General features: G+C 43.6%; 1 protein-coding gene across 1 annotated transcript in view; it reads right to left on the bottom strand.

Annotated features, from left to right (window-relative positions):
- Window positions 1-744: 744 nt before the first annotated feature.
- The window catches only part of UBE2O (ubiquitin conjugating enzyme E2 O), an 84,631-nt gene continuing 63,099 nt past the window's right edge, over window positions 745-22,276 (bottom strand). The window contains exons 2-18 of the mRNA XM_069076306.1: window positions 14,526-14,585; window positions 14,164-14,274; window positions 13,601-13,698; window positions 12,663-12,726; window positions 12,153-12,296; window positions 11,161-11,270; window positions 10,856-11,006; window positions 9,953-10,431; window positions 9,337-9,491; window positions 8,914-9,026; window positions 8,654-8,785; window positions 6,931-7,020; window positions 5,002-5,704; window positions 4,517-4,653; window positions 3,619-3,822; window positions 3,474-3,531; window positions 745-3,024 (exon numbers count right to left, since the gene is read on the bottom strand). Coding sequence (XP_068932407.1) covers window positions 2,351-3,024; window positions 3,474-3,531; window positions 3,619-3,822; window positions 4,517-4,653; window positions 5,002-5,704; window positions 6,931-7,020; window positions 8,654-8,785; window positions 8,914-9,026; window positions 9,337-9,491; window positions 9,953-10,431; window positions 10,856-11,006; window positions 11,161-11,270; window positions 12,153-12,296; window positions 12,663-12,726; window positions 13,601-13,698; window positions 14,164-14,274; window positions 14,526-14,585 — 3,483 coding nt within the window. The 3' untranslated portion in view covers window positions 745-2,350. The remainder of the gene's footprint in view (window positions 3,025-3,473; window positions 3,532-3,618; window positions 3,823-4,516; window positions 4,654-5,001; window positions 5,705-6,930; window positions 7,021-8,653; window positions 8,786-8,913; window positions 9,027-9,336; window positions 9,492-9,952; window positions 10,432-10,855; window positions 11,007-11,160; window positions 11,271-12,152; window positions 12,297-12,662; window positions 12,727-13,600; window positions 13,699-14,163; window positions 14,275-14,525; window positions 14,586-22,276) is intronic.

Raw genomic sequence — 22,276 nt, 5'->3', positions numbered from 1 at the left:
CTTGGGTGAAAAGGTGGGAATTGTATCTTTCTTAGGTACAGCTGTAGGGAAAAGGGCAACTGTGAACAATAGCACCTCCTCCCCCAAGTCAGGCAGTTGTTTCCATTCTTGCAAACAAAACCTACCTCTCTCCAGCCTGTGACTAGATCTTTGGATGGAAAGCATCTTCCCCTTGCATCTTTCCTACCAGACAAACTAGATAGGACCCATGGAAGGAGGTGCAGGAACAGCAGAAGCAGTGTGTCAACAAACCCCCAGCCACCTCCCACTTCTTCCTACTTAGGATCTTTTTCCTTGCCTGAAGTAAAAAAGAAATAACTGCCTAGAGCCCTATTGTGGGTTATGCCAGCAACTTCAGCCTCATAAAGAAGTATTAAAACTTCTTACTAAGGCTAAAAATTATGGAAGAGCTCAACTGACTGAAATGACCAAGGAACAGAGACTTTTGAGTATTGCAGTCCAAAGTCAAACATTAGGACATTCTTTACCAAATTCTAGAAAGGAACCATTATTTCTGAGAAAGGCTAGACACCTAGGAATCTGTGACAGGAATGCCTACTGTATTTGAAAAGTGATCTGATTGACCTCAGAGGATGCTGCCTGGTGGCCCCTTGGTGAGGACATAAGAGCATATACCTTGCAATTGTTTGGCTCTCAATGAATGAAGGAATGGGGAGTACTGTGTGTGTGATTGTGTGTTTCAAAAACTGTCTTACAGGGGGAAAAAAAGCAGCAAAGTCCAGATGAGTGGCAGAGGCAGGTTTAATGGCGTTACCTTTTTTTGTTTATTTTTACATTCTAATGAGCCAAACCAAAAAAAAAAAAAATGCAGGTAAAAAAAAGTTTAATCACACAGCACTTTATACAGATATTATAAGCAATAGAGCATTCACATCTCCACATGAACAATGAACGCACTTTGAAGCATGGCCCCACCAGTCAATCCTTTTTTGTTCTTAAATACTGTACAGAATAGAATCAAGTCTTCAAATGCCACCCACAGTCCTGCCTCTGACCACTCTCCCCACTGCTGCTGCTAGCTGGTTATAGTACAGCACAGTTGTGGAGTCAGCTTAAGGCTAACAAGATGCATCATGCTTTGGCTTTTTTTTTTTGTCTTTTTCTTATGTTTAAGGTTTTTGCCTTTATGAGATTTTAGCTTTTTTTTTTTAAACCTTAAATATTACAATACATACACCAAAAAATTACATAGCTGCATTGTGCTCAATAGCAACCTCATAACCTGGAGCTTCACATTATCAAAAGCTTAGAAAATGTGTAAACCTCTATGCGTGTCTTGGGAGAGGTGCCAGTCCCCAGCTGGCTGCAGTCTTTGCACTGGAGCCAGCTGGGTGCCTCACTCTCACACCAGAATGGGCTAGCTGCTGAGGAAGGGAGCCTCTCTCTGGTAGGAGCTTCATGTCACCTCTCCATGTTGTCAAGTGGCTACTGTGATGATAGGGGCAGAGTCCCTAGCACTTTACTCCCTCCTTCCTGCTGTACTTTTCACTCCTGGTTGATGGTAAGAGGAGGGAGCACTTATATTCTCAGTTCAAAAAGTTTTTGAGCTTAAGGTGCTGCTTCTCCCATATGGGCGGGTCTGGGATCAGCAAGGCACCTATAAGCTTTTACCTCCCACCTCCCCATCAAATCCATTATCCTCACCCTCATTCTAGAATTCTAAACCACCCCCTTTATGTGTCACTGCCACCTCATAGGTAATGAGCCAACACAGACAAAGTTCTGAGAGGGTGGTGTGACGGATGGGATAGTCCCCAGGAAGTCCCTAAGGAACAACTGCTCTGCTTGGGACATAGTTAGGAGACAGTGGATTCTGGAGAGAGCAGCAGGGGAGCCAATCTAGCAGGCAAGGGGCCAGTGGAGCGTGGCTTTCCCTGATACAATGAATGCAAGGCACATCCACTGCTCCAGAGACCAGATCTTGCCACTGATGAAGAGGACGTGCAGGCCTAAAGACAGCCCCGTGCTATTTTCTGGGAACTTTTTGTGGGAAAGGAAGGAGAAAGAAGAACTGGGCTTTTCTTTTTTTGCTAGGAAGTAACCAGGGAAAGAGGAGAAAAAAAAACTATAAAAAAATAACCTAGGAAGTTCAGATTCTCTTTGTTGCAAAAGAACCTCTTGCTCTAAGACGGCTTCAGACCAGGAACGAGAGTGCATCTAGAAACTCCTTTCACTTCAGCATCACTCACCTTGGGGGGGATGGGGGCAGCAGGGGGCCCTCTCTTTGGGGATGGAAAAAAAGGAGAAGGGAGACTCCAGGAGAGGGAGTGAGTAGGCAACAGGCCAACCTCTCCCCACTGTGTCTACTGTCTTTTCAGTGTGGGGGTTGCTACTTGTCTTCTGTGTCCTCAGGGATGCCTGCCTCCACCAGGGCTGCCCGGAACTGTGCCAGGACCCCTCTGATGCTCTTGATAAAACCCTTAGAGAGGGGAAATAAGGGGAAGCCGATGTCTGGGTAACCACTCTTCTCAGGTAGGAAGCTTCGGTAGCTCTTCCTCCGCTTCTTTGGTTTGACACTGGGTGGCACAGATGAGTCTGGGGTGGCCTCAGAGGTCTGCTCTGGTAAGTCCTTGCTAACTGAGGGTGCTAGTCCCTGGGCACCACTCTCAGAGTCTGAACCCTGGGAGGCATCACCAGGAGCCACACCTGCTTCCTCCGGCTCTTCTCGGCCGGAGTCAGATAATTCAGTAGTTGTGGGTGGCTCAGGTGAGCTGCCATCTCCTGGGGCCCCATTGGGCAGCTCCTGGGCCCGCTCAGGGAGGGCATGGGTCTCTAGCCAAGATTCAATGCGGTTCACCAACCGCCAGCCTCCTGTGCTGAAATGCTGCCGGATCTCCTGCTCAAAGACTTCAGGTGGACGCCGTAGCAGCTGTGTCATGGATTGTACCACTCGGATCAGCGCCATTTCATTATAGCAGCGGCTATTCTCGTAGCCCTCCTGCAAGCCCCGGTCACTATCAAACCCTGCTTCGTTGTAGTAAGGTTCATTCACCAGGATCAGGCCTGTAGAATTAATTATGAAAATGGAAGGTGTAATGGAACAGGCCAGGGATCCAAAGGAAAAGCTAGGGCCAGGCTACTTCAAAAGATATTTGATTATCTACCCATTGTCCTATGTAAGATTAGCCTTTCTTTCAAGGAGTAGGTGAAATAACAGTTCTAGTTTATTGCTGACCAATCTTTTTGTCCATTACACTGTCCTTCCTGCCCCACCAGGTCAATTCTTCCCCAGCTTGAGCACTGGCTCTTTGGAAGCTTAATTTAGAAAAGTCTGGAATTATGAATGGAAGTCCTTCAAATCTATTTTTAACCTTGCTCAGTTAAGAATTCAGGGAAGATGGTGTTACAACTGACTCAATGAGAAAACTGTAACTCTTCCAAAGAGGCTCAGTGTCCAAATCCCTTTGCCATGAACCCACTGTCCTTTATCCCCCACATGTCACTTAATTTACCTTGAATGGAGATGAGCACCTGTAGAAGGCTGGATTTGCTGGTCCACCTTTCTGTTCCCTGAAATACATATGGAGGAGTAGTGAATAACAATCTGGAGACATTCTTGGCTTGCTCTCCCATCTCCATTTTTTTTATCCTACTCACTTTTCCGATCCATGTGCCCAGTAGACTGACACACACCTTCCCATTGTCATATAGGTTGGGGTTCAGACGCCCACTGCACTGGGAGAGGTAGCAAAAGTGGGGTGGCACAGCAGGGTAAATGTTGGGAAGCTGGATGTCAAACAAGAAGAGGCCATCTTCATATGGGGTTCGAGTAGGGCCCTTAATCAGGGCTGAGAAGAGGTCCTGGAAGAGGGATAAGGTCAATGATGACTGGAATCAGCCAGGATACACTGAGATAAAGGCATTGTAGTAGCCTGAGCCACCAGAATTCTGACCTTAAAAGTCTGATGCATATAGTCACTGAGCATCTTCTTACTACTAGTTCCCTACCCAAATCTTTTTCATGGATTCTTAAAAATATGTGACATCCAGGAAAAAAAAAAAGCCTATGCTTCCACACAATCCTTTTATCTCACAATAAGGTGAAAAGAAGAAATCAGCTTTAAAATTTGAAAATATTTAAAGGGAAGTTTTCCAGGTTGCCCTCTATCAGAGGCTCTTCCATTGAAAGGGTGAATACTTTAAAAAAAAATCCAATTGGATAAAATTGATTTCTGCAATAAGGAATATATCCTAGCAAACATTTTGGAAATAACCATTCTGGGATTATCAATTACCATATCCATTTTTGTGACTAGGAGTAGACACTAAAGCCTTAAGCAACAGCTGATTAGAATCAATGGGAATTTTTCTGGCCTTGTCTGTGGAGATACTGGTACTGTGTAAAAAACTGGCAATAAGACCTTGGTCTCAAGCTTCCCTGTAGTTAAGAAAGAATATGTTGTTCCCACAGGAGGCTAAGAGGATCAGAACCTAGCAAGTAATAGCCTATGATATACAGCTCTACTGTGGTGGGAAATAGGCTCCCTCTACTTGCCATTCGGTCCTCAAAGGTTTTGACCATGATGCCATCTGGAAGCGAGGTAGCGAGCAGTGCCATCTCTTTCCTTACTGTGCTGAAGAATTTTTTGGCTTCTGGTGGCTGGAACTCAATCTTCTTAAATGAATGATTAACTGGAGGAGGGAAAGACCAGTTATTTTACCAATAAAGAGAACTGTGGGGAGATGGGTCTAGAACATAATGGGCAGGGGAAAGACTGGTAGTCAGGGGAAGCCCAAGTCACTGGGAAGTAGTACCCCTCACTTCATGGCTTGGCATTCTTCCCCAGACAGATGAATGATATACCCTTTATCTGACTCTTCCCTTCACCTGGGAGGGGGCTTTGGAGAGAAGCAGCAAGTGAGAAGTATGGCACAGGGGATGGAAATGGAGTGGAATGTCCCCATTCCAACAAGAGATATGCCAACTCAGAAGGAATCCAGTGAGAAAGAACAAGGGAAACAAACAAGAAGTCCACTTACAGGGTGCAAATTCCAGTACAGAGAAGACCTCGCCTTTGGCGCTTGTGAAAGTGACCCCTGGCTTGCCTCCACACTGCTGACAGAGCACTGGGGTCTCACTAGGCCACTCTGACCGAACAGGAGACTGAGCCTCAGCCTTTTCTTCCTTGCGCTCTGCCTCTGGCATAGCCTCCATTTTTTCTTCCTCAGCAATGGCCACATTGTCTAGTGTCTTTTTCAAATTTTCCTGTAGCTTCTTGATGTCATCTAGAAATTTCTTCTCCCGGGTGGGCTTCTCAGGCTCCACAGTGGGTGAGGTGGGCGAGCCAGTCAAAAGCTGTTCAACTGTCATGTTCTTGAGACTTTCCAAGATCTTAATGGCTTCCTTCAGTTCCCGGAAACTCTTTGGGGGCCCTTCCTTACTAGCTTTCTCCATCAGGCCGGCCACAGGCGCAGCCATGGCGACGGCTCCCTGGATGGCAGCTGCTGCAGCTACAGCCTCTTCGCTGATCACCACTCCCTTGTCCTCTTCGGTGGTGATTGGAAGCTCAGTAGGAGGCATGATGGGCTCATCTCCCTTGGGGTGCTCATCTTCCATCAGCCCATTGTCTGTTTCCCAGCTGTCACTTTCATCCTCCCACTCATCTGAGGAGGCCCCACTGGTGCTACCATCTACAGAATCGTAGTCTGACTCCTCGATCTCTGACTCGATGTTATACAAGTGCTGGGCAGAGGAGAGGAAACACAATGATAGCTCAGATTTTCAGGGTCTGCTTGTGGATGTAACATCCCCACCAATGGAAAAGTATTCTGAAGGGGCTCAAGGTGGGCTATTTATTTTAAAGGCTATCACGGCTTGTGCTCACACTGTGCTGCTAAATGACATGTACCTGTTACCTCTTTTCTTGACTGCTAAACTTAGGAGTCTCATCCCAGCTTCTGCAGTTTGGTTTGGAACAAACTAGCCTTCTCTAAACCATTCCCCTGATTCTTTCATTTTCCCCTACAGAACTTGGGAAGACAGTACTGTCTGGATACCTAACCAGTGCTCCTGCTCCACCCTGGCTTGTGCTGCCCAACTGGGCTAAGGGGCCCAAGGGGAAAACCAAGGCAAATGAGGCTTGGATCAGCTGACACTGCGGCAGTGTCCCCTTTGTGGGGACACACCAGTAAGTCTGGAACAAGTGACAGGAGGGGGAGGTGAGAACATAGAAGACTATGTCACATACTGTTCTCTCTCCCCAGACAGCCTCGGATAGGATGGTTAAGATCCAAAACTTAATGCAGGCTAGGAGAGTTGGTCCATTAAAAGCTCTGGCATGAAAGCAAAGAATGGCAGTCAAGTAGTCACTTTACTTAGGCTAGCAAGGAATGGAGATATGGAAAGTACATATGTCTAGAACCTGCAATTTAGTACTCAAACCACCTTTCCTTGCTATTCCTATTCTGTTCAGTTTTCATGGGAGCCTGTGTTTGTTAGAGTCAGTTTATCTGCAATATAAAGGTTTATATTTTCTTAAGACTGGCAAAGGGAAACATTGGGTAAACGTAAAAAGGAGTCAAGCAAATTTGGAAAGTTTGTGAAAATTTCTTTGAATCTAAAGATTTAGGGAAATGATCAAATGAGACGATTAAATTAGAGAAGGCTGGGATATGGAGTAACTAGGGGTAAAGTCACCTCTTTTTTTTTTTTTATTCTTTCCTCTGTTTTCTTTTCCCAATCAGGCCACCCCCCTTCATTACCTATCCAAGACCCTTCAAGAAACTGAAAAGAAAGACCTATCCCATTAAATCTACTTCTGGGGCAGAAGGGGAAAGAGTTATAAAAAAGAGAAGGCTAAGAGTTTTTCTTTTTTGTTTTCTAGTACAGGGAAGCAGAAAGTAGAGCACAAAACTTTCTAATCAGACTACAGGCATCTAATCAATTGAGGCCTATTCAGAGTCTCTCACCTGGGGTAAGATGATCGTTTTTGAATTGTCGGCCCATACCACCTCTACCTTACTGCTGACATCCACACGAGCCACCTGGCCTACTGATGGCTGCAGGGCAAAAAAAAAAAAAATACAGCCTGGGTCACAGATTACCTTCTTAGGACACAACAAGGACACTGGATGAGCTATCTTGTTGGACTCAGGATCCAAGTTCTGAGCAGTTTAGAGAGCATCAGCTCTGGAATCCACACTACATCAATACCTTCTGCCCTGGGACCCCCTGATGGGAGGCGGGGTTTTAAAGGAGAGAGGGGAGATTTAAAGAGGGAAACTGTATCTTGAGGGCAGGGACTGTCACATTTCTTTTTCCTATTTATATCCCCAGTGCTGGGCACACAGTAGATACTTAATTGCCTGAGATGGGAGTAGAGGCCAGAAGTTTGGGAAGATAGAAGGTAAACAGCTCAGAAATAGGAGTAGAAATCTTAAAGTGGAACTAACCTCATAAGACTTGCTTATTCAAAACCTACGGACTCTCCTTACCCACTGAATAAATCCAGGTTCAATTCCAACCTGGAATTGAAAGGTAGTATGGTGCAATGGAAAGAGCACTAGAAATGCTGTCTCTGGAGCTTATTAGCCATGCGACCAAAGATGAGTAATATTGTACCTGTAAGTGCTCATTGTGTTTGCTGGGGAATCATCTGGACCTCACAAACCTTACCGCACGTGCCATGAACAAGAGGCAGCCATGACCTTGGTCTTTCCCTCTGGCTCTGCCCAGTCTCACACACCTCTCAATCTGGATGACTTGCTGTTTCTCAGACTTACTGCACTGGAGTGACTACTCATCCTGGGACCACCAAGGCCACCTCTTAGCTGCCCTTCCTGATCAGCTCAAACCAAAGTTCTTGTTCTCTCTCTTAACACCTACAGCATTTTAGTCTATTGCTGATAGAGGATTCACCATATCCTGCTTGAAGTCATCAGTATTTGTGGCTTACTTTTACTAGACTGACTACAAATTCACAGGCAAGGATTAAATCTTGTACAATTTGGTATTCTCATGCTGCCTAGGCAGAGAGTACTTTGTACATGGAGGTGGAGAATGGACCTATCCTTTCATTGATACAGGGAGCTCCCTTATGCAAACGCCGTCTATCAATAGAGGTTACCACTTCTCTTTTCAACTTCTAATCTTAGTGCCCTAGAGCAACAAGTAACCTGGGCAGGGTCAGAAATGTGGCAGAGGCTGTCGCTGGACCCAGGCCACTTTGTCTCATCTTCAATGAGCAGACCACATGACCTCTGTCTCCCCACACCATTTTGTATATAGGAATGCTTGGATATTTACTGATGTTCATCTGAAGAGGTGCTACCATAAAGGTGAGAGGTGAGTCAGTCCTTTAAATCTCAGATGTTCCCTTGCAGATAGGGAGATTTAGCTGATTCTTTGGTTAATAAATTGAGAACCCATGAGATGTGTGAACTGAATTATATTTTGGTATGACCAGGTCCTGTGTGCTGGGGCCATCTGGTGGTAAAAAAAGAGCCTGCAGTTGTTTGATTTCTGTAAGCAGATTGGGTATGATAAAGAAGAAACTTCAGTTTGTTGTGTAGAACAAATGGGGGCCCTCTGTCCTGCCCCACAGAGGCAGCTTTCCTCACTCCAGGCTGCCTTAGCTACAACACTAGAATAGGGATGAACTGAGTGAGAAAGTGGACAGCTGGTCAACTGTACCTCATCTTCCTTGGGGCCAGTAGCACCTTCCTCAGCATTGCCTATTCGTATGACTATGTCTGTCGTCCGGAAACGAAAATCTGGGTGGTCAGCAATGTCATAAACGCTCACATCCTCTTCCTCCCCAATTAGCTGCAATCACAAAACACAGACTGTTATAGCCAGGCTACCCTCTAGACCAAGGACCCCTCACTCTCTCCTATACTATTCCCTCTAAGCAGAGTTCATTCTAGAAGAGAAAGAAACAGTTATACACTCACCTCCACATCATCCCCACTTGGCCGAAGTTTGAACCACTTCACCATGCAAGTTCGGCCAATGTGGTCCCCAGACTGTACTACCCCATAAACAGCTGGATCTGGACAACTCTGGGCTATGAATTCATAAGAAAGAAGGTGATTGGCTAAGAAATTCTGGGCCATAAATGCTCACCCCAACTCTCATCCTGAATTCTGGCATGAGACCCAATGTCTACCTCCTGCCTGATCCAGACCTTTTCTTCTCCCTGTCCCAAACCCCCAAAATGTGTGACTATCTACTCAGAAGAGTAATCATAATTCCTTCAATCACCACTCCGATCCTGTTGTAACTTTTGGCACAGAATCCTCCAAAATGACCTCCTCTTCTCTTCTGAGATCCCTAGCCCCTCCCTACTGGGGAGTATGCTACTCAACTGCCCCCACCTCTCTTATCTATGACGAAGTCTCCTGGGCAGAATTCATTGTTGTCCAAGTGGTGCACAGGAAAGAGCTCATTCGAACGGATGTTGGTTTCCACTGTGCCATCCTGCCACATCACATCTGCTGAGGTCATTGTGGTCACCACTTCCACTGCCACCCTACCAGATTGGAGGCACCAGTGAGTTAGGATGTTGAGACTCATCTCCCCACCTCCCCAACTCTCCTGTAGACTAGAAAACGTGGAATGTTCTAATTTCTTGTTCTCTTCAAAGGAACAGAGGATTGATGCCTTGACATTAGAGATCCTGCCTGCAATATCTAAGTTCCTTCCATTCTCTGAGGAAACTGGGGACACAGGCTAGGCATACAGGGGCCACCTGGTCCTACAGGCCTGCCCTGGCACTGATCATTCTCCCCTTCTAGGCCACCTTGTGTAGTGCCTCAACCACCAACTGCCTACAAGATACCTTGGGTGGGCTCCTTCTGAGCTGGTGAGTAGCTGAGGGTCCCCCGTCCCTAAATTGAGGGTGTGAGCAACAAATGAAATGGTGGTCTCAGCTGCCTTGCAGACTGAATCAGATTAATTAAACTAGACCCCAGTCTCAACATCTTTGCTTACCTGTCTCCTGGCTTGAATTCTCGAGATACCTTAGTCTTCTTTTTCTTGTGCTTTCGCTTCAAGTTTTTGATAGACAAGGGGATGCTCTTCTTCCGACCAGGGCCACTGCCACTCTGGGAGGAGGCAGTGGAGCTAGCTGAAGAAGTCACTGAACTAGTGTCATCTGTATCATCAGCTGCCTCATCATCTGCATCCTGTTCCATAGACTGCAGCCTGTAGTCTGTGGCTCCTTCTTCCTTGAGCAGAAATGGTGGCTGTTGTTCCATAGTGTCATCAGATCCCTCTAAACACTCATCCTGAATTTCAGCTGGGTTGATAGAGCCATTGGGAGACTCGTCAGGATAGGCTGAATCTCTTGTTTCACTCTTGGCTCTGGCTTCTCCTTTATCAGGATCCCCATCAGGATGATCCCCAGGGCCAGGGGAATCTGGGGAGCAGGACATGATCTTCACAATTTGCTTCTTCAGCAACCGCTTTACCTGGAGAGGTTGAGACATGGAGGAGGAAGATGTACCAAGGTCAGAAAGGCAGAATACCCAGTTCAGAATAACCCAATTAAGGGGAGGCTAGGTGGTGCAGTGAATAGAGCACTGGCCCTGGAGTCAGGAGGACTTGGGTTCGGATCTGGCCTCAGACACTTAACACAAAAACTAGCCGTGTGACCTTGGGCAAGTCACTTAACCCCAACTGCCCTCCAAAAAAAAGAAAGAATAACCCAATCAAGCAAGGGCTGCTAGGCCAAGAACAACAAGCTCAAGTAGCATGTAGATTTGCAAAAGAATAAATGATTAAGGAAGTATATAAGGAAGCTGCTCACTAAAGACTAAGACCCAAACTTGCTCAGTACCTCCCTACTGCTACTGAAAACGTATGAGCTGCCCACTCCGAACTCACTGGTTGTACCTTTTTGGCCACAAAGCCCTCGCCCAGGACACAATTTCTTTCGGGGCATTCACAGGTTATCTTGGCTGGCTCCACCTTGGCTGGGAAGACGTAAAGACAACGCTCCCCAAGTTGCCGCTGAGCATGATCAAAACACCCAAGACGTTTTACTCTGTGAAAGGGAATTAGGAAAGGTGGTAAGCTGAGATTCTGAGGGGAAGGCACTGTTCTATGATCCTCCTCTTGTGACTGAGCTTAAAGTCCTGAGGAAATTTGTTGGGGTTAACATCTTGGGTCCTGGAGGAAAAGGGGAACTAGAAACTTACCGAGCCAGATTCTCCTGTGTGATCACTGAAGGTGGGGGGCTGACACTGTCTGTGCCTCCTGGACAGAAACTTTTGGTGATCCATGTGACTTTTAACTCTACGACCTGTACCTAGGATGGGTGGAAAGGGCCAATATTAGAACAGATTCTTAGTGGCTTCAATTAAAAAGAGCTCTGTGGAAAGCTTTACTCCCTAACGCTGAGCTCTAGGAGCTAGCATACAAACTTGGAATGTGGAACTTCATACTCATAGGCTCTGAACTAGTTCCCAACCTGAAGCAATACCCCTTCTCCAAAGCAGAATCAGTCACAGAATGTTAGAGCAGGAAGGCCATTAAAGGGTCTAGTCCAACTCCATTATTTACAACTGAAGTAATGGAGGTTCTCCAGAGGTGATGTGACTTGTCTAAAGTCACACAGCTAGAGGCAAAATTAAGACTGGAATCATATATTAGAGACTGACGGAAACTTAAAGACTACCTACTCCAACCCCCTTATTCTATAGATATGGAAATTAATGCCCAGAGAAGTTGAGTAATTTGTTCAAGGCCATACTGTTAATAAACAGCAGATTTAGGATTTGAACCTCCAGGTCTTCTAACTCTAAATTCAGCAATCTTTTCACTAGACTAGAACTTTGGCCGTCTACCTCCCAGTTCAATGTTAAAGAATAGTCTCTACTTTATCACTCGGCATCCTAATGCATAAAAGTGACATTATATCATATATTATTCTACCTTAAAAATTACATATTGTTCACTCTGGCCTTTCTCAAACTATACAAGTCATACTGTGGGAAGATCCCCTAACTGACAATAATCCATTTTGTCATCAGATACCTAGCTTCCTATAGTGAACCCCTTTTGTCACAAGACCTTCAAAAATCAAAATAATTCTGGGACTTGGTAGACCTGAGATAAATTAAGTAGTAACATTATTTCTCCAGAGAGAGTCCCTTTTCAAGACTCCAAAGTAATCCCTGATTGACCCTACCTCCTCTACCACCACTCGGAATTTGCTTTTGGTGCTAAGCACAGGCTTGACACCTGACAGCCACTGTACGCTGGAGAAGACCTTGGAAGGGCCAATTAGCACCTGGCCTGGGTAGAAGCCATAAGAATCATCAAAGAAGAGGCCCTGCAGAAGTAATGAGGAAAAAAAGTGGATTTTCAGCAAGAGGTACTCCTGACTACCCATGATGTTTCTCCCCACTTCACTCACTCACACACACACACGCACGCACAGGCACATACACACATGCACAGTCACACATATGCACACTCACATACACACATTCACACAGGTACCATCTCCCATGTTCACCTCACTATTCCCCAAGACAAATCCTTATGCATCACGAAGCCATGCCCTTGGAATGAGCAACTGGAAGGGGATATTGGTGAGCTGTCTGCTTAGCAGTACCCTTTCCTCTGAGGGCCCCAAATTGAGGACAGAAGGAAGTTTCTGAACCCTAAGACACTTCTCCTGGGAAGGGAAAGTTACCGAGTCACTGACGTGGGGGCAAACATCATAGAGCTTGGAACCATCTTCTGTGCTCATGGAACATCTGGAAACAAAACAGATTCAAGACTTGAGAAAAGGGATCAAGGTATTCTTTGCTAGGTGACACACTGACTGGAGTCCCTGAGGTGGAGCAGGACCCAGGAAAACAGCTACTTTGCTTATCAAGACTAATTTAGGTTACTAAGCAAAACAGATACTGGTAAAGAGAGTTATTATCAATGCTTTCAACATACCAAATCCTTTTCTTCCCTAACCACCCAACTTTCTCAGCTAAGGAAAGAACCTTTGCTAAAGTAAACAGAAAGCTAATCCAAAAATCCTGCAGTTAACCAGTTTTAAAGCTTTTGAAAGTACTCTCCTCTTAAACATAACCCTGAAACCCGGCTGCCCCAGGCCATTCTTCCAAAGAAGGAGGAAGAAACAAAGAAAAAAAACTAAACAATACAATAGGAACATTGCAGGAGAGACAAGCATTGGACTGGGTTCAAGGATCCAAAGGGATAGGGTTAGCAACCGGACATGTGATTTCTTTGATACAAGGAACTCCCAGAAGAGGGAAGTTCTTCTATCAATGCAGACTGGCACCTTCTCTGTCACTTAAAAGACTTAATAAAGGGCTTGTCAGAACAGGCAGAGGTTAAGTGACCTGTTCAGGGTCACACAGCTAGGATGGGTGAGAGGCCTGAAATTAGCCCAGGCATTCCCATCTCTGAGGTTAGCTCCCTCCTCCCATTATGCCATGTTGTCTCTCTTACCCCACAGAGCTGCCCCAAATGCCTGAAATATCTGTCATTGTCCTACCACATGAACCTTTTCATTATAATTTCTCTAAAAAACCCCTTGACTGTCCTCCTTTCCAGGGTTTTTGGGCCCCTCTGAGTGGAAAGGAAGGATCTACCTATAGGGAGGTGAAGTACCTGGCTCCATTGGACAACTTCAGGATTATCTGGTTCTTCAAGTCATAGACCTTCCCTAGCCAGCAGTCATAGGCAATATAGTCCCCATACATGAAAGGCTGTTGATCAATCAGAGAAAATAGTTGTAAGAGATGACATAGAATGTGTGTGCAAACTAGGTTGGAGATCTTAGTGATAAGAGAGTGTTCATCATCCCACTGTGGCAAGGAGTGGATCTCATTAGTTTGTTATGTGGAAAGAAGGTTGTCATTGGCCCTGACATGGAGCAGACACTAACAGAACAGACATTTTCTTTGAGAGTCCTTAATGAGACCTCAAAATGAGGTATTGGGGGAAGTAGATATTATGACTAAATCTGAAAACTCCTCACTCTGGGGGAAAAGACAAACAAGTCTAAAAGGGAGAAGCACATGCTACATATTTTGACACTTTTGTCAGCTACATTTGGAAAAAGAATGGGACGAAAGCAATATCCTCACTCTATAGAGGGCAGCTGGCCCTGAGAAAGAAAAAGATGGGACAGGAACTGGGGTGGGGTGGGGAAGCCCTGAGGCCTGGTTTACCCAGATATGCTGCAGGTCCTTGCTGTTGACAGGGTAGAGGATACAGTTGGTACCAACAAGTTTTACAGCACAGTCAATGTTCACATCAATCACAGTCCCACACTGACTATCCTAAAAACAAGGATACAAAAGTTTCAGAGTTATAGGTAACAGTGACAGATACTGCCAGGACCCCAAACCTCAAAGTCAGTGGGGCCCCATGTTGGGGAAAAATTCTATGGCAGGGAACTCAGATACAGGTACTGTTGAGGAGGTCAAACCTTGACCTCATTTCTCTACACAGTCTCAAATATTTGAGACTCTTCATTAGCCAAGACTGATGTTCAGGGAAAAGGCACAAGGATATACAATGTAGCACTTACACTTGAGCTCATGTGTCGGACTACATCACGGGGCACCACTGAGCGATCCTCTAATTTCAACTGCAGAAGAAACAGAAAAGTACATTATGTGAAAACAATCTCTGAAAGCCACTACTGTCCATATTTTTGATCAAATTAAATGGTATGAGTAAGAAAAATCCATAGATCATCTAGTATTTCATTTTGGCCAACAGTTCTCCAATAAGACCCTGCCCACCCCAACTTCTTAAAAGGAGCAAATTTATGAGTTCCTTTCTTTTGTTAAAAAAAAAAAGCTATAGCAAAAGTTATTACTGAACAACAAAAAGGTTAAAAGTTCCTTCTTGGGGAAGGAATGATGCAAGAGGCCTAGATGTGCTTCATGGTCCCTAAAAAATCGAGGTTTAAACTAGTATATGAGCCTGAGATTAGGTTACTAGATCACCTTGGTTGGCCATTCTGAAATAACTCTAATCACTTGGATACCATGCATTCTAATCTGAGTTATCCCTCCCAAACAGCTGCTACCCCTGCTGCTTATCTAAGGGGCAAAAGTATGAAAGGGGTCTTCTGAGTAACTCTCAAGGAAACATGCCCTTGGAGAATGGCCAACTACAAAGAGGCAGTGATCTGAGGCAGTGATCAATAAACATTCATCATAGCCAACAGCAACAATAACAACTGGTGTCTTTTTCACATGGGTGCCTGCTTTTCCCCCTCTCTCTGACAAGTACTATGTCTGCATCTCTACAATGCCGGCGGAGGGCAGCTTTCTATCTGGTCAACTTGGGAACCAATCTAATCTACCCTATTTCGTAAAGCTTAAAGTTGCTCCCAGGTAGACAATCTTCATTACTAGGGTGACAGCTGTATTTTCTGGATAGCCACAATACCTCTCCCCAACATGAAACAACAGATGATAATTAATGTTGGTTATTAGTATTCAAACTATGAACTGACAAGACATCACACCCCTGAGGTATAATCGATGTCTCACCTATCCTCAACAATGCCTATAACCTCAGGAATCACCCCAATATGAATCTTCTCAATTCTGTATCCCCTGAACACTGAATTATCCTGTTGTATAAGACAGGAAAATGGAAGCGTGGAGGAGCTTCACAAAGGTGCTGGCATTGAGCTTCATTCTTCCACAGGAGAAGTAAAGCAGTTTATATACTACATGCCACAAGCAGTTCAATGCTGTCTTTTTCCCTAAGAACAGAGGTACCCATTCTAAACAATATGCAGCCACTTTGAAAGTATAGGTGGCATTCAAACTTCCAACTGGAAGAGATAGAGGTACAACCCCTGACAGTTGACAAACCTACTTCCCCAACCTTCCAGAAAAGCAACTAAGTGTAAAACATTTAAGAGTGGTATTAACCTTCTGATAGTTAAGATGGTTGTCAAGAAGAAGAGATTTAGGATGTGACAAAAACAGATTTATCACATTACCCATCCCCCGGGTTTCTCTTCCAAAATGAAATATCCTTGGCCTTTCCCAGGAGGAACATGTGGAAATATATACAACAGTCCAAGGATTCTGCCCTCCTGTCAACAACAACAACAACAACAAACACACAACACAAACATACAGGCTAGAATCAGGAGTTGGTCTATATGAATATGAAATATGGTATTAGTGACACTACCAGCAATGAGACCAACTCTCTTCTGGATGTTGTGAATAGGGGCACACAATCCAAGGTGGAAAACCCTTAAGAATAGGTATTATTTAGTACCTAACAACCCATTCACCATCTCTCCCCTAAACCCAAACCTTTCCCTAGTTCTTCTTCCTCTGGGTTCTTATTCTATATGCATGTCCTCTGGAATCAGTGAGATCAGCACCTGTCCTTTGAGTTTATGTTCTGACTTATCCTTGCTTCTTGGGCTGCTCAGTTCCTCTCACTTGGACCTGTTCTCACTTCTATTCTAGCCCCTCCTGCCAGGTCCTGGGCTTTTCCCTTTCTTGTGACAGGAATAAAGAAAGAGGATAATCTGTTAATTCTCTTTGTTATAACTATATGCAAGGACATATAGGGCTCTTTGAAGCCAATCTCAAAGTACTACAGTGTTTCCCCGATAATAAGACCTATCCCGAAAATAAGCCCTCCCCTTACTGTGTAAGATTCCTCGAAAATAAGCCCTATTGAGATTGCGATCCCCTGCGCTACACGCTACATTACGGTACCCTGTGTATGCAGGGTCCCCCCCCCGGGTGAAACGCACGCCGCGCTCCGAGCTGCATCCAATCAGAGCTGCAGCAGTGAGCGCGTCATCCTGTTCTTCCCCAGTGATTTGCTTGCTGGCGCCATTGAGAGAAGTGCCACGGAGGAGAGCTGAGGCAGGACAACATAAAAACCTGGTGTAAGCGGGAGTGAGGGGGCATGATGGAGGATAAAAAGGGTATGAAAAAATAAGAACTCAGGGGGCATGATGGAGTGAAAAGAAGGACTGATGGTCATAATTTTATTATTCTGTCTGTTTTGACCCCCAGACATGAGTACAAAAAGGAAGAGCTACTGTATACTGTTGAGTATAAGAAAGCAATTGTAGAGGAGTCACATGGCAAGAATCTTGCAGTTTTCTGTAAAGAAAAACTTTTGGATCTTCGAATGGTCAGAAAATGGAGAGCAGATTATAATAACCTCAATCAACAGGTGGATGAGGGAAAAGGGAAAAAGTGCAGGTCTGGATCAGGTCGGCAGCCCTTATATCCTGACTTGGAGATCCTCATTGGTGAATGGATTGCTGACAGGAGAGCAAAGGCCTTGGATGTGCGCAGGGGCTGATATTCAAGCATTTGCCCTTTCAATGGCACCAGAGTTTGAAATGGTCTCAGAAGGATTCAAAGCATCACAACACTGGTTGGACGGTTTCCTTCAACGGTATGAACTGTCCCTAAGAAGATCAACAACACTGTTTAAGCTGGAAGATGCTGAAGTTATTAAACGTGCACTTGCATTCAAGTCCTTTATTGATAGGATCGACATTTCCAAGTACCAAACCTGCAATATGATTGCTATGGATGAAACTGCAGTGTTTATGGGACAAGGATCTCAAACAACAATTCATCACAGGGGTGCAACGTCAATCTACATTCCCACCACTGGCTATGAAAGTGCACGGGTCACCTGTGTTTTGGCAATTCGTTTGGATGGAAAGAAAGCCACACCTCTAATCATCAGTAAGGGCAAGAAAGATAAGATTGAACGTGTATCTGGCATTTACGTTCTTGAAACTGAAAAAGCCTGGTGTACACAAGCCGTTATAAGAAAGTGGGTTGATTTAATGCTGCCACTAGTTATGCGAGGTAACCAAAGAGGTCTGATAGTCTGGGATTCAGCCAGCACTCACCGGGCTAAAGAAATGAAGAATTTCCTTGCAGAGAGAAGAATAGATCAAGTAATGATTCCTGCAGGAATGACTGCCTATCTCCAGACCCTTGATATTGCAATAAAGAAGCCATTCAAGGACCATTTGCACATGAGAGTCAATGACTACACTGAAAATAGAATGGAAAGAAATCAGCGTGGAAACTTTGTGAAGCCCTGTCTGCAAGAAGTCGTGACTTGGGTGAAGAAGTCATGGGATAAAATTACTGACAGCTGTGTCGCCAAGGCACTACGAGCAGGTTACCTGGACAAGACATATTCATTTAAAGAGAGCTATATTGCTGGACATGACAGATTGGGTCCACTTCTTCTGAAGGAAATGGAGGCGCAAGACATCCAGGACGGAATTCAGAGTGTGGACACTTATGACAATGTTGTTGAAGAAGATGACATGATCATTATTGAATAAAGGTACATTTTTTTGTTCACGTTTACCTGTTTATTAAAATTGCTGTCAATGTTCATTAAAATAAGCCCTCCCCTGAAAATAAGCCCTCTGGTGTTTTTCTGTCCAAAAAAAAATAAGACAGTGTCTTATTATCAGGGAAACACGGTAATTAATTTATATTAATTGTCCATCTTGCGTCATTATTTGTTTCATCCTATTCTGCAATATGAAGGAAATAGAAAAGCTAACTATTCTTGCCTCTACTCATAGATCAGAAGTGAGGAATGTAAGTAGAAGAGAGAGTTGGGCCCAAGTCTGAGAGTAAATTTATTATGTTTCTCCCATCCTGCACCAGTGATATCATTTCCCAACATTAAAGTCACAACAGTCACTTTCTTAAGTTTTTGTTGAAGCTGCAGTGCTAGGAAAACCAAGACAGGAACCGAGATCTGTGATAGGGAAAGGATGTCCCAGTACAGTACTGAGTTGACTAAGGTATAAGTTACCTGACTTGCATAGGGATTCCTGAAATCAGAACCTATTTCTCAAAAGTTTCTTTCCAAAAACATAGCCGTGTGACCTTGGGCAAGTTACTTAACCCCAATTGCCATTCAAAAAAAAAAGTTTCTTTCCTCTCCAGTCATATCTCTTCATCCTTATCTTTATTTCTCTAGAGCTGCCACGAAAAGAGAAAAAGCGATATTGCAGAGGGTACACTAAACCATTGCACAAGCTTATTCAAAGCATTTACTTTACCACTGGATTCTTGAAAGGTGACTATTATTTCCAATGTACTGAGTGAGAAACTTGAGACCAACAATTACATTAAGCACTGGACTAAAGCAGAGATACAAAGGACATTTAAGTGGAGAAAAACTGGTAGAGTATCAACAAGCGGGCTGGTTCTTCAGAAGTCAGCTACTGACATTGTATGGAGAATTAGTTTAGCAGGTTGCAGGAGATGAAGCTTATTAGAAACCTTGCCTTCATACTGTGGTGGGGGCTGGAGTTCTTGCTAGAAAGCCTAACTGTTCATCAGACTCTAAGATGGTGATTCCCCAAACTTTCTGTGAAGAGGAGTTAGTTTTTGTACTGCTGAAGCCTTGCAATACTTTTTTTTTGAGGGGGAGAGGGGTAGGACTGGAATGTGAAATGAAAGATGGGTGTTGATAAAAAAAAACAAACCCTTAAAAAGGGCGAAGGTGTGGTAAAGGGTGGTTGTAGTGGGGATTAGCCATGGTAGCAGTAACCAGTGGATCCCAATATATTAGTTGGGAATCCCTTTTCCTAAGGACTAAAGAAAAAGGCCAAGAACAAGCAAATTCTCTTTAGGCACAGAAAGACCTGGTCATTTCTCAGAAGAGAACAGTCTCATCAAAGACTTCTGGTGATGGGGCTAAGTGAATTATACAGCATGTCCCTGAAGTCTTAAAACTACACTAAGACTTTTGAGATGCTTTGTAGAGAGCTACACTTCTTTATTAAAATAAATTTACATTAAGCAAGTACCCATATTTACATATATAAACAAGAGTAAAAGAAAATTAGAAACACAAAACTATAATAGATTGTAAATAATTTAGTGATTTTCCTAAAGTGTTCAAGTCTCATCATGACAGAAACAGGGTTAGAAATGGAACCCTAATTCTGGGTCACTGTCCTATTCTATCAAATAAACTCTAGTGGCTCCCTATTACTTCTAAGATCAAATATAATTTTCTCTTTTTGATTCTTAGAATACTTTACAATGTGGCCATATAACCTTTCTCTTTACTCTTTCTTACTCATGATGTTTCCTCTCCCTTCTCCATGTCATTGCACTGGTTTTTTCCTCATAGCTGGAATTTACTCCCTCCTAACTTCCACCTCTTAAAATCTCTTTTAAAGGTCAGGTCACCTTCTACATGAAGTTTTTCCTGATGCCCCTAGCCACTGTTGCTCCACCCCCCTCTCCCATTATTTTGAATCCGTTCTGTATATATCTACACATGTAACACATTCTCTTCTTTGGCTAGAGTGTAAGCTCTTTGAGGCAGGAGCTGTTTCACTTATCTGTCCCCCCATCAATCAATAAACATTTATTAAGTATTATATGCCCAGCACTCTGTTATACAGTAAGTCTGGGGATACAAAGAAAAAGTGAAAATAGTTTTGTCCTCAAAGAATTCAAATTCTAATAAGGTGAGGTGGGGGGAAGAGAACAACATGTACACATAGAGGTATATACAAGGTATTGAGAAAGGCCTGCAGAACAGGGCATCTGAATTGAGTCTCGAAGGAAGCCAAGGGCTCTAAGGGGTAGAAATGTCACAGTGTCACATGTGAAGGACAGCAAGAATGTCAGTCTGGCTGAATCATAAAGAATATGGAGGGGAGAAATGTGTAAGAAGACTGTAAATACAGGAAGGAACCAGGTTGTGAAGAGTTTTAAAAACCAAAAGAGTTCACTTTTGATCCTGGAGGTGATGGGAAGCCAATGGAGTCTAAGGAAGGGGATAACATAGTCAGACTTACATTTTAAGGATGGCCTAGAGCAGAGATGAAATCTGAGGCAAAGATATCAATTAGGAGCTTTTGTAAGAGTTTAGGCTTGAACTACGGTGTATGAAGAGAAGCAGATGATGAGATATAGAGAAAGAAATTACAAGATTTGGCAACTGACTGGATATGTGAGGTGAAGAGTCGAGGACAACATCAAGATTTTGAACCTGAGTACCTGGGATGGTGGTGTCCTCAATGATAATAGGGATGTACTTTTTGCAACTTTGCAAAAAGTTTTCCTGGGAAATAAAATAAGTTGTTTTGAAGACCTGACACATCACAGGTGCTTAATAAATGTTTGTTGATTGAAAGTATGTGTTCATAAATGTCTATGATGTTATCTATTGTTTAAAAAGCAATAACAAAAGATATGTCTTCTGATTTCATGGAGTTGTTACCAATCTCCTGCTTGTTTCCATGAGCCTTCTTGAACTTCTTTTTTCAGGCAGATGGGTGGGAGACATGGTAGGGACCTTTAAGCCTTGATGTGAAAACAGTAATACCTAGAAGTAATATCTAGCCTTCTTGCTTCAAAAAAATTACACCTGAATTCCCTCTTTTCCTTCATTCGTTCAATCTGGAAGAAACAGAACATTTGAGTTACAGAAACAGTTTCTAATGGGACTGGTTCATTAACACTAGAGGGCATTGTGTGGGCAACTAAGTTCTCTTTAGGAGCCTGAAAAGTACAGACAAATTGATTATCCACTATTTATGCCAGTGTTCTGACAAAACTTAGGAAGTATGGCATCAGATTAAATACAGAATAACTGCCAGGGAAAAAGAATAAAAAGCAAAATGTGTGCTAGATACAGATGGACACTGTAAAATGGTTGGGTTGGATTAGTGATCTCTAAGACCCCCTTTCTATTCTAAAATCCTACAAACCTATGACCAATATAGGGTTCTCAAATCCCAAGCACAGCAATGAACAATGGAGTGCCTGAGCAGTAGCATGCATTTCTTAGGAGAGTCCTTCAAGCATCAATAAGTTTTGAGGGTTGCTCAGAGCTACTGGTAGCCCAAGACAATGAAGGTTTTTCTACTCCTAGGTTCTCCTCTTAAAACAGGAAGGTAGTTTTACTATCTTGCCAAGATTTCTTTAGACTGGTTTTTCTCCACTGATTTTCTCTGCTTTATAAGACAGTATTATTACTCATTATCATAAACCATCCTTCCTTATAAGATTTTACAGATGCAGTTATATTCTAATCAGTGATGCCTTTGCCAGGCATCTCTCACAAGTAAGTCAAATGCTCACTAATGTTCTTTCTGGGTTACTTTAGTATCCTTGTTGTAGTAATTTATATTGTTTTAACTTCTGTACAAAAAATTATAGTCAGTGTTTATATAATCTCTGTTGTCCAATTTCCATTTTCAATTTCCAACACCTTGTTTAAATAATCCAAGACTAAATCTCAGTTGTATGCTATATTTTCTCA

The sequence above is a fragment of the Petaurus breviceps genome, unplaced genomic scaffold, assembly GCF_028583685.1.
Source record: "Petaurus breviceps papuanus isolate PSGF00001 unplaced genomic scaffold, PetGlider_PUasm1.0 90925, whole genome shotgun sequence".
NCBI lineage: Eukaryota > Metazoa > Chordata > Mammalia > Diprotodontia > Petauridae > Petaurus > Petaurus breviceps.
This window is presented reverse-complemented; position numbering and strand designations above follow the sequence as displayed.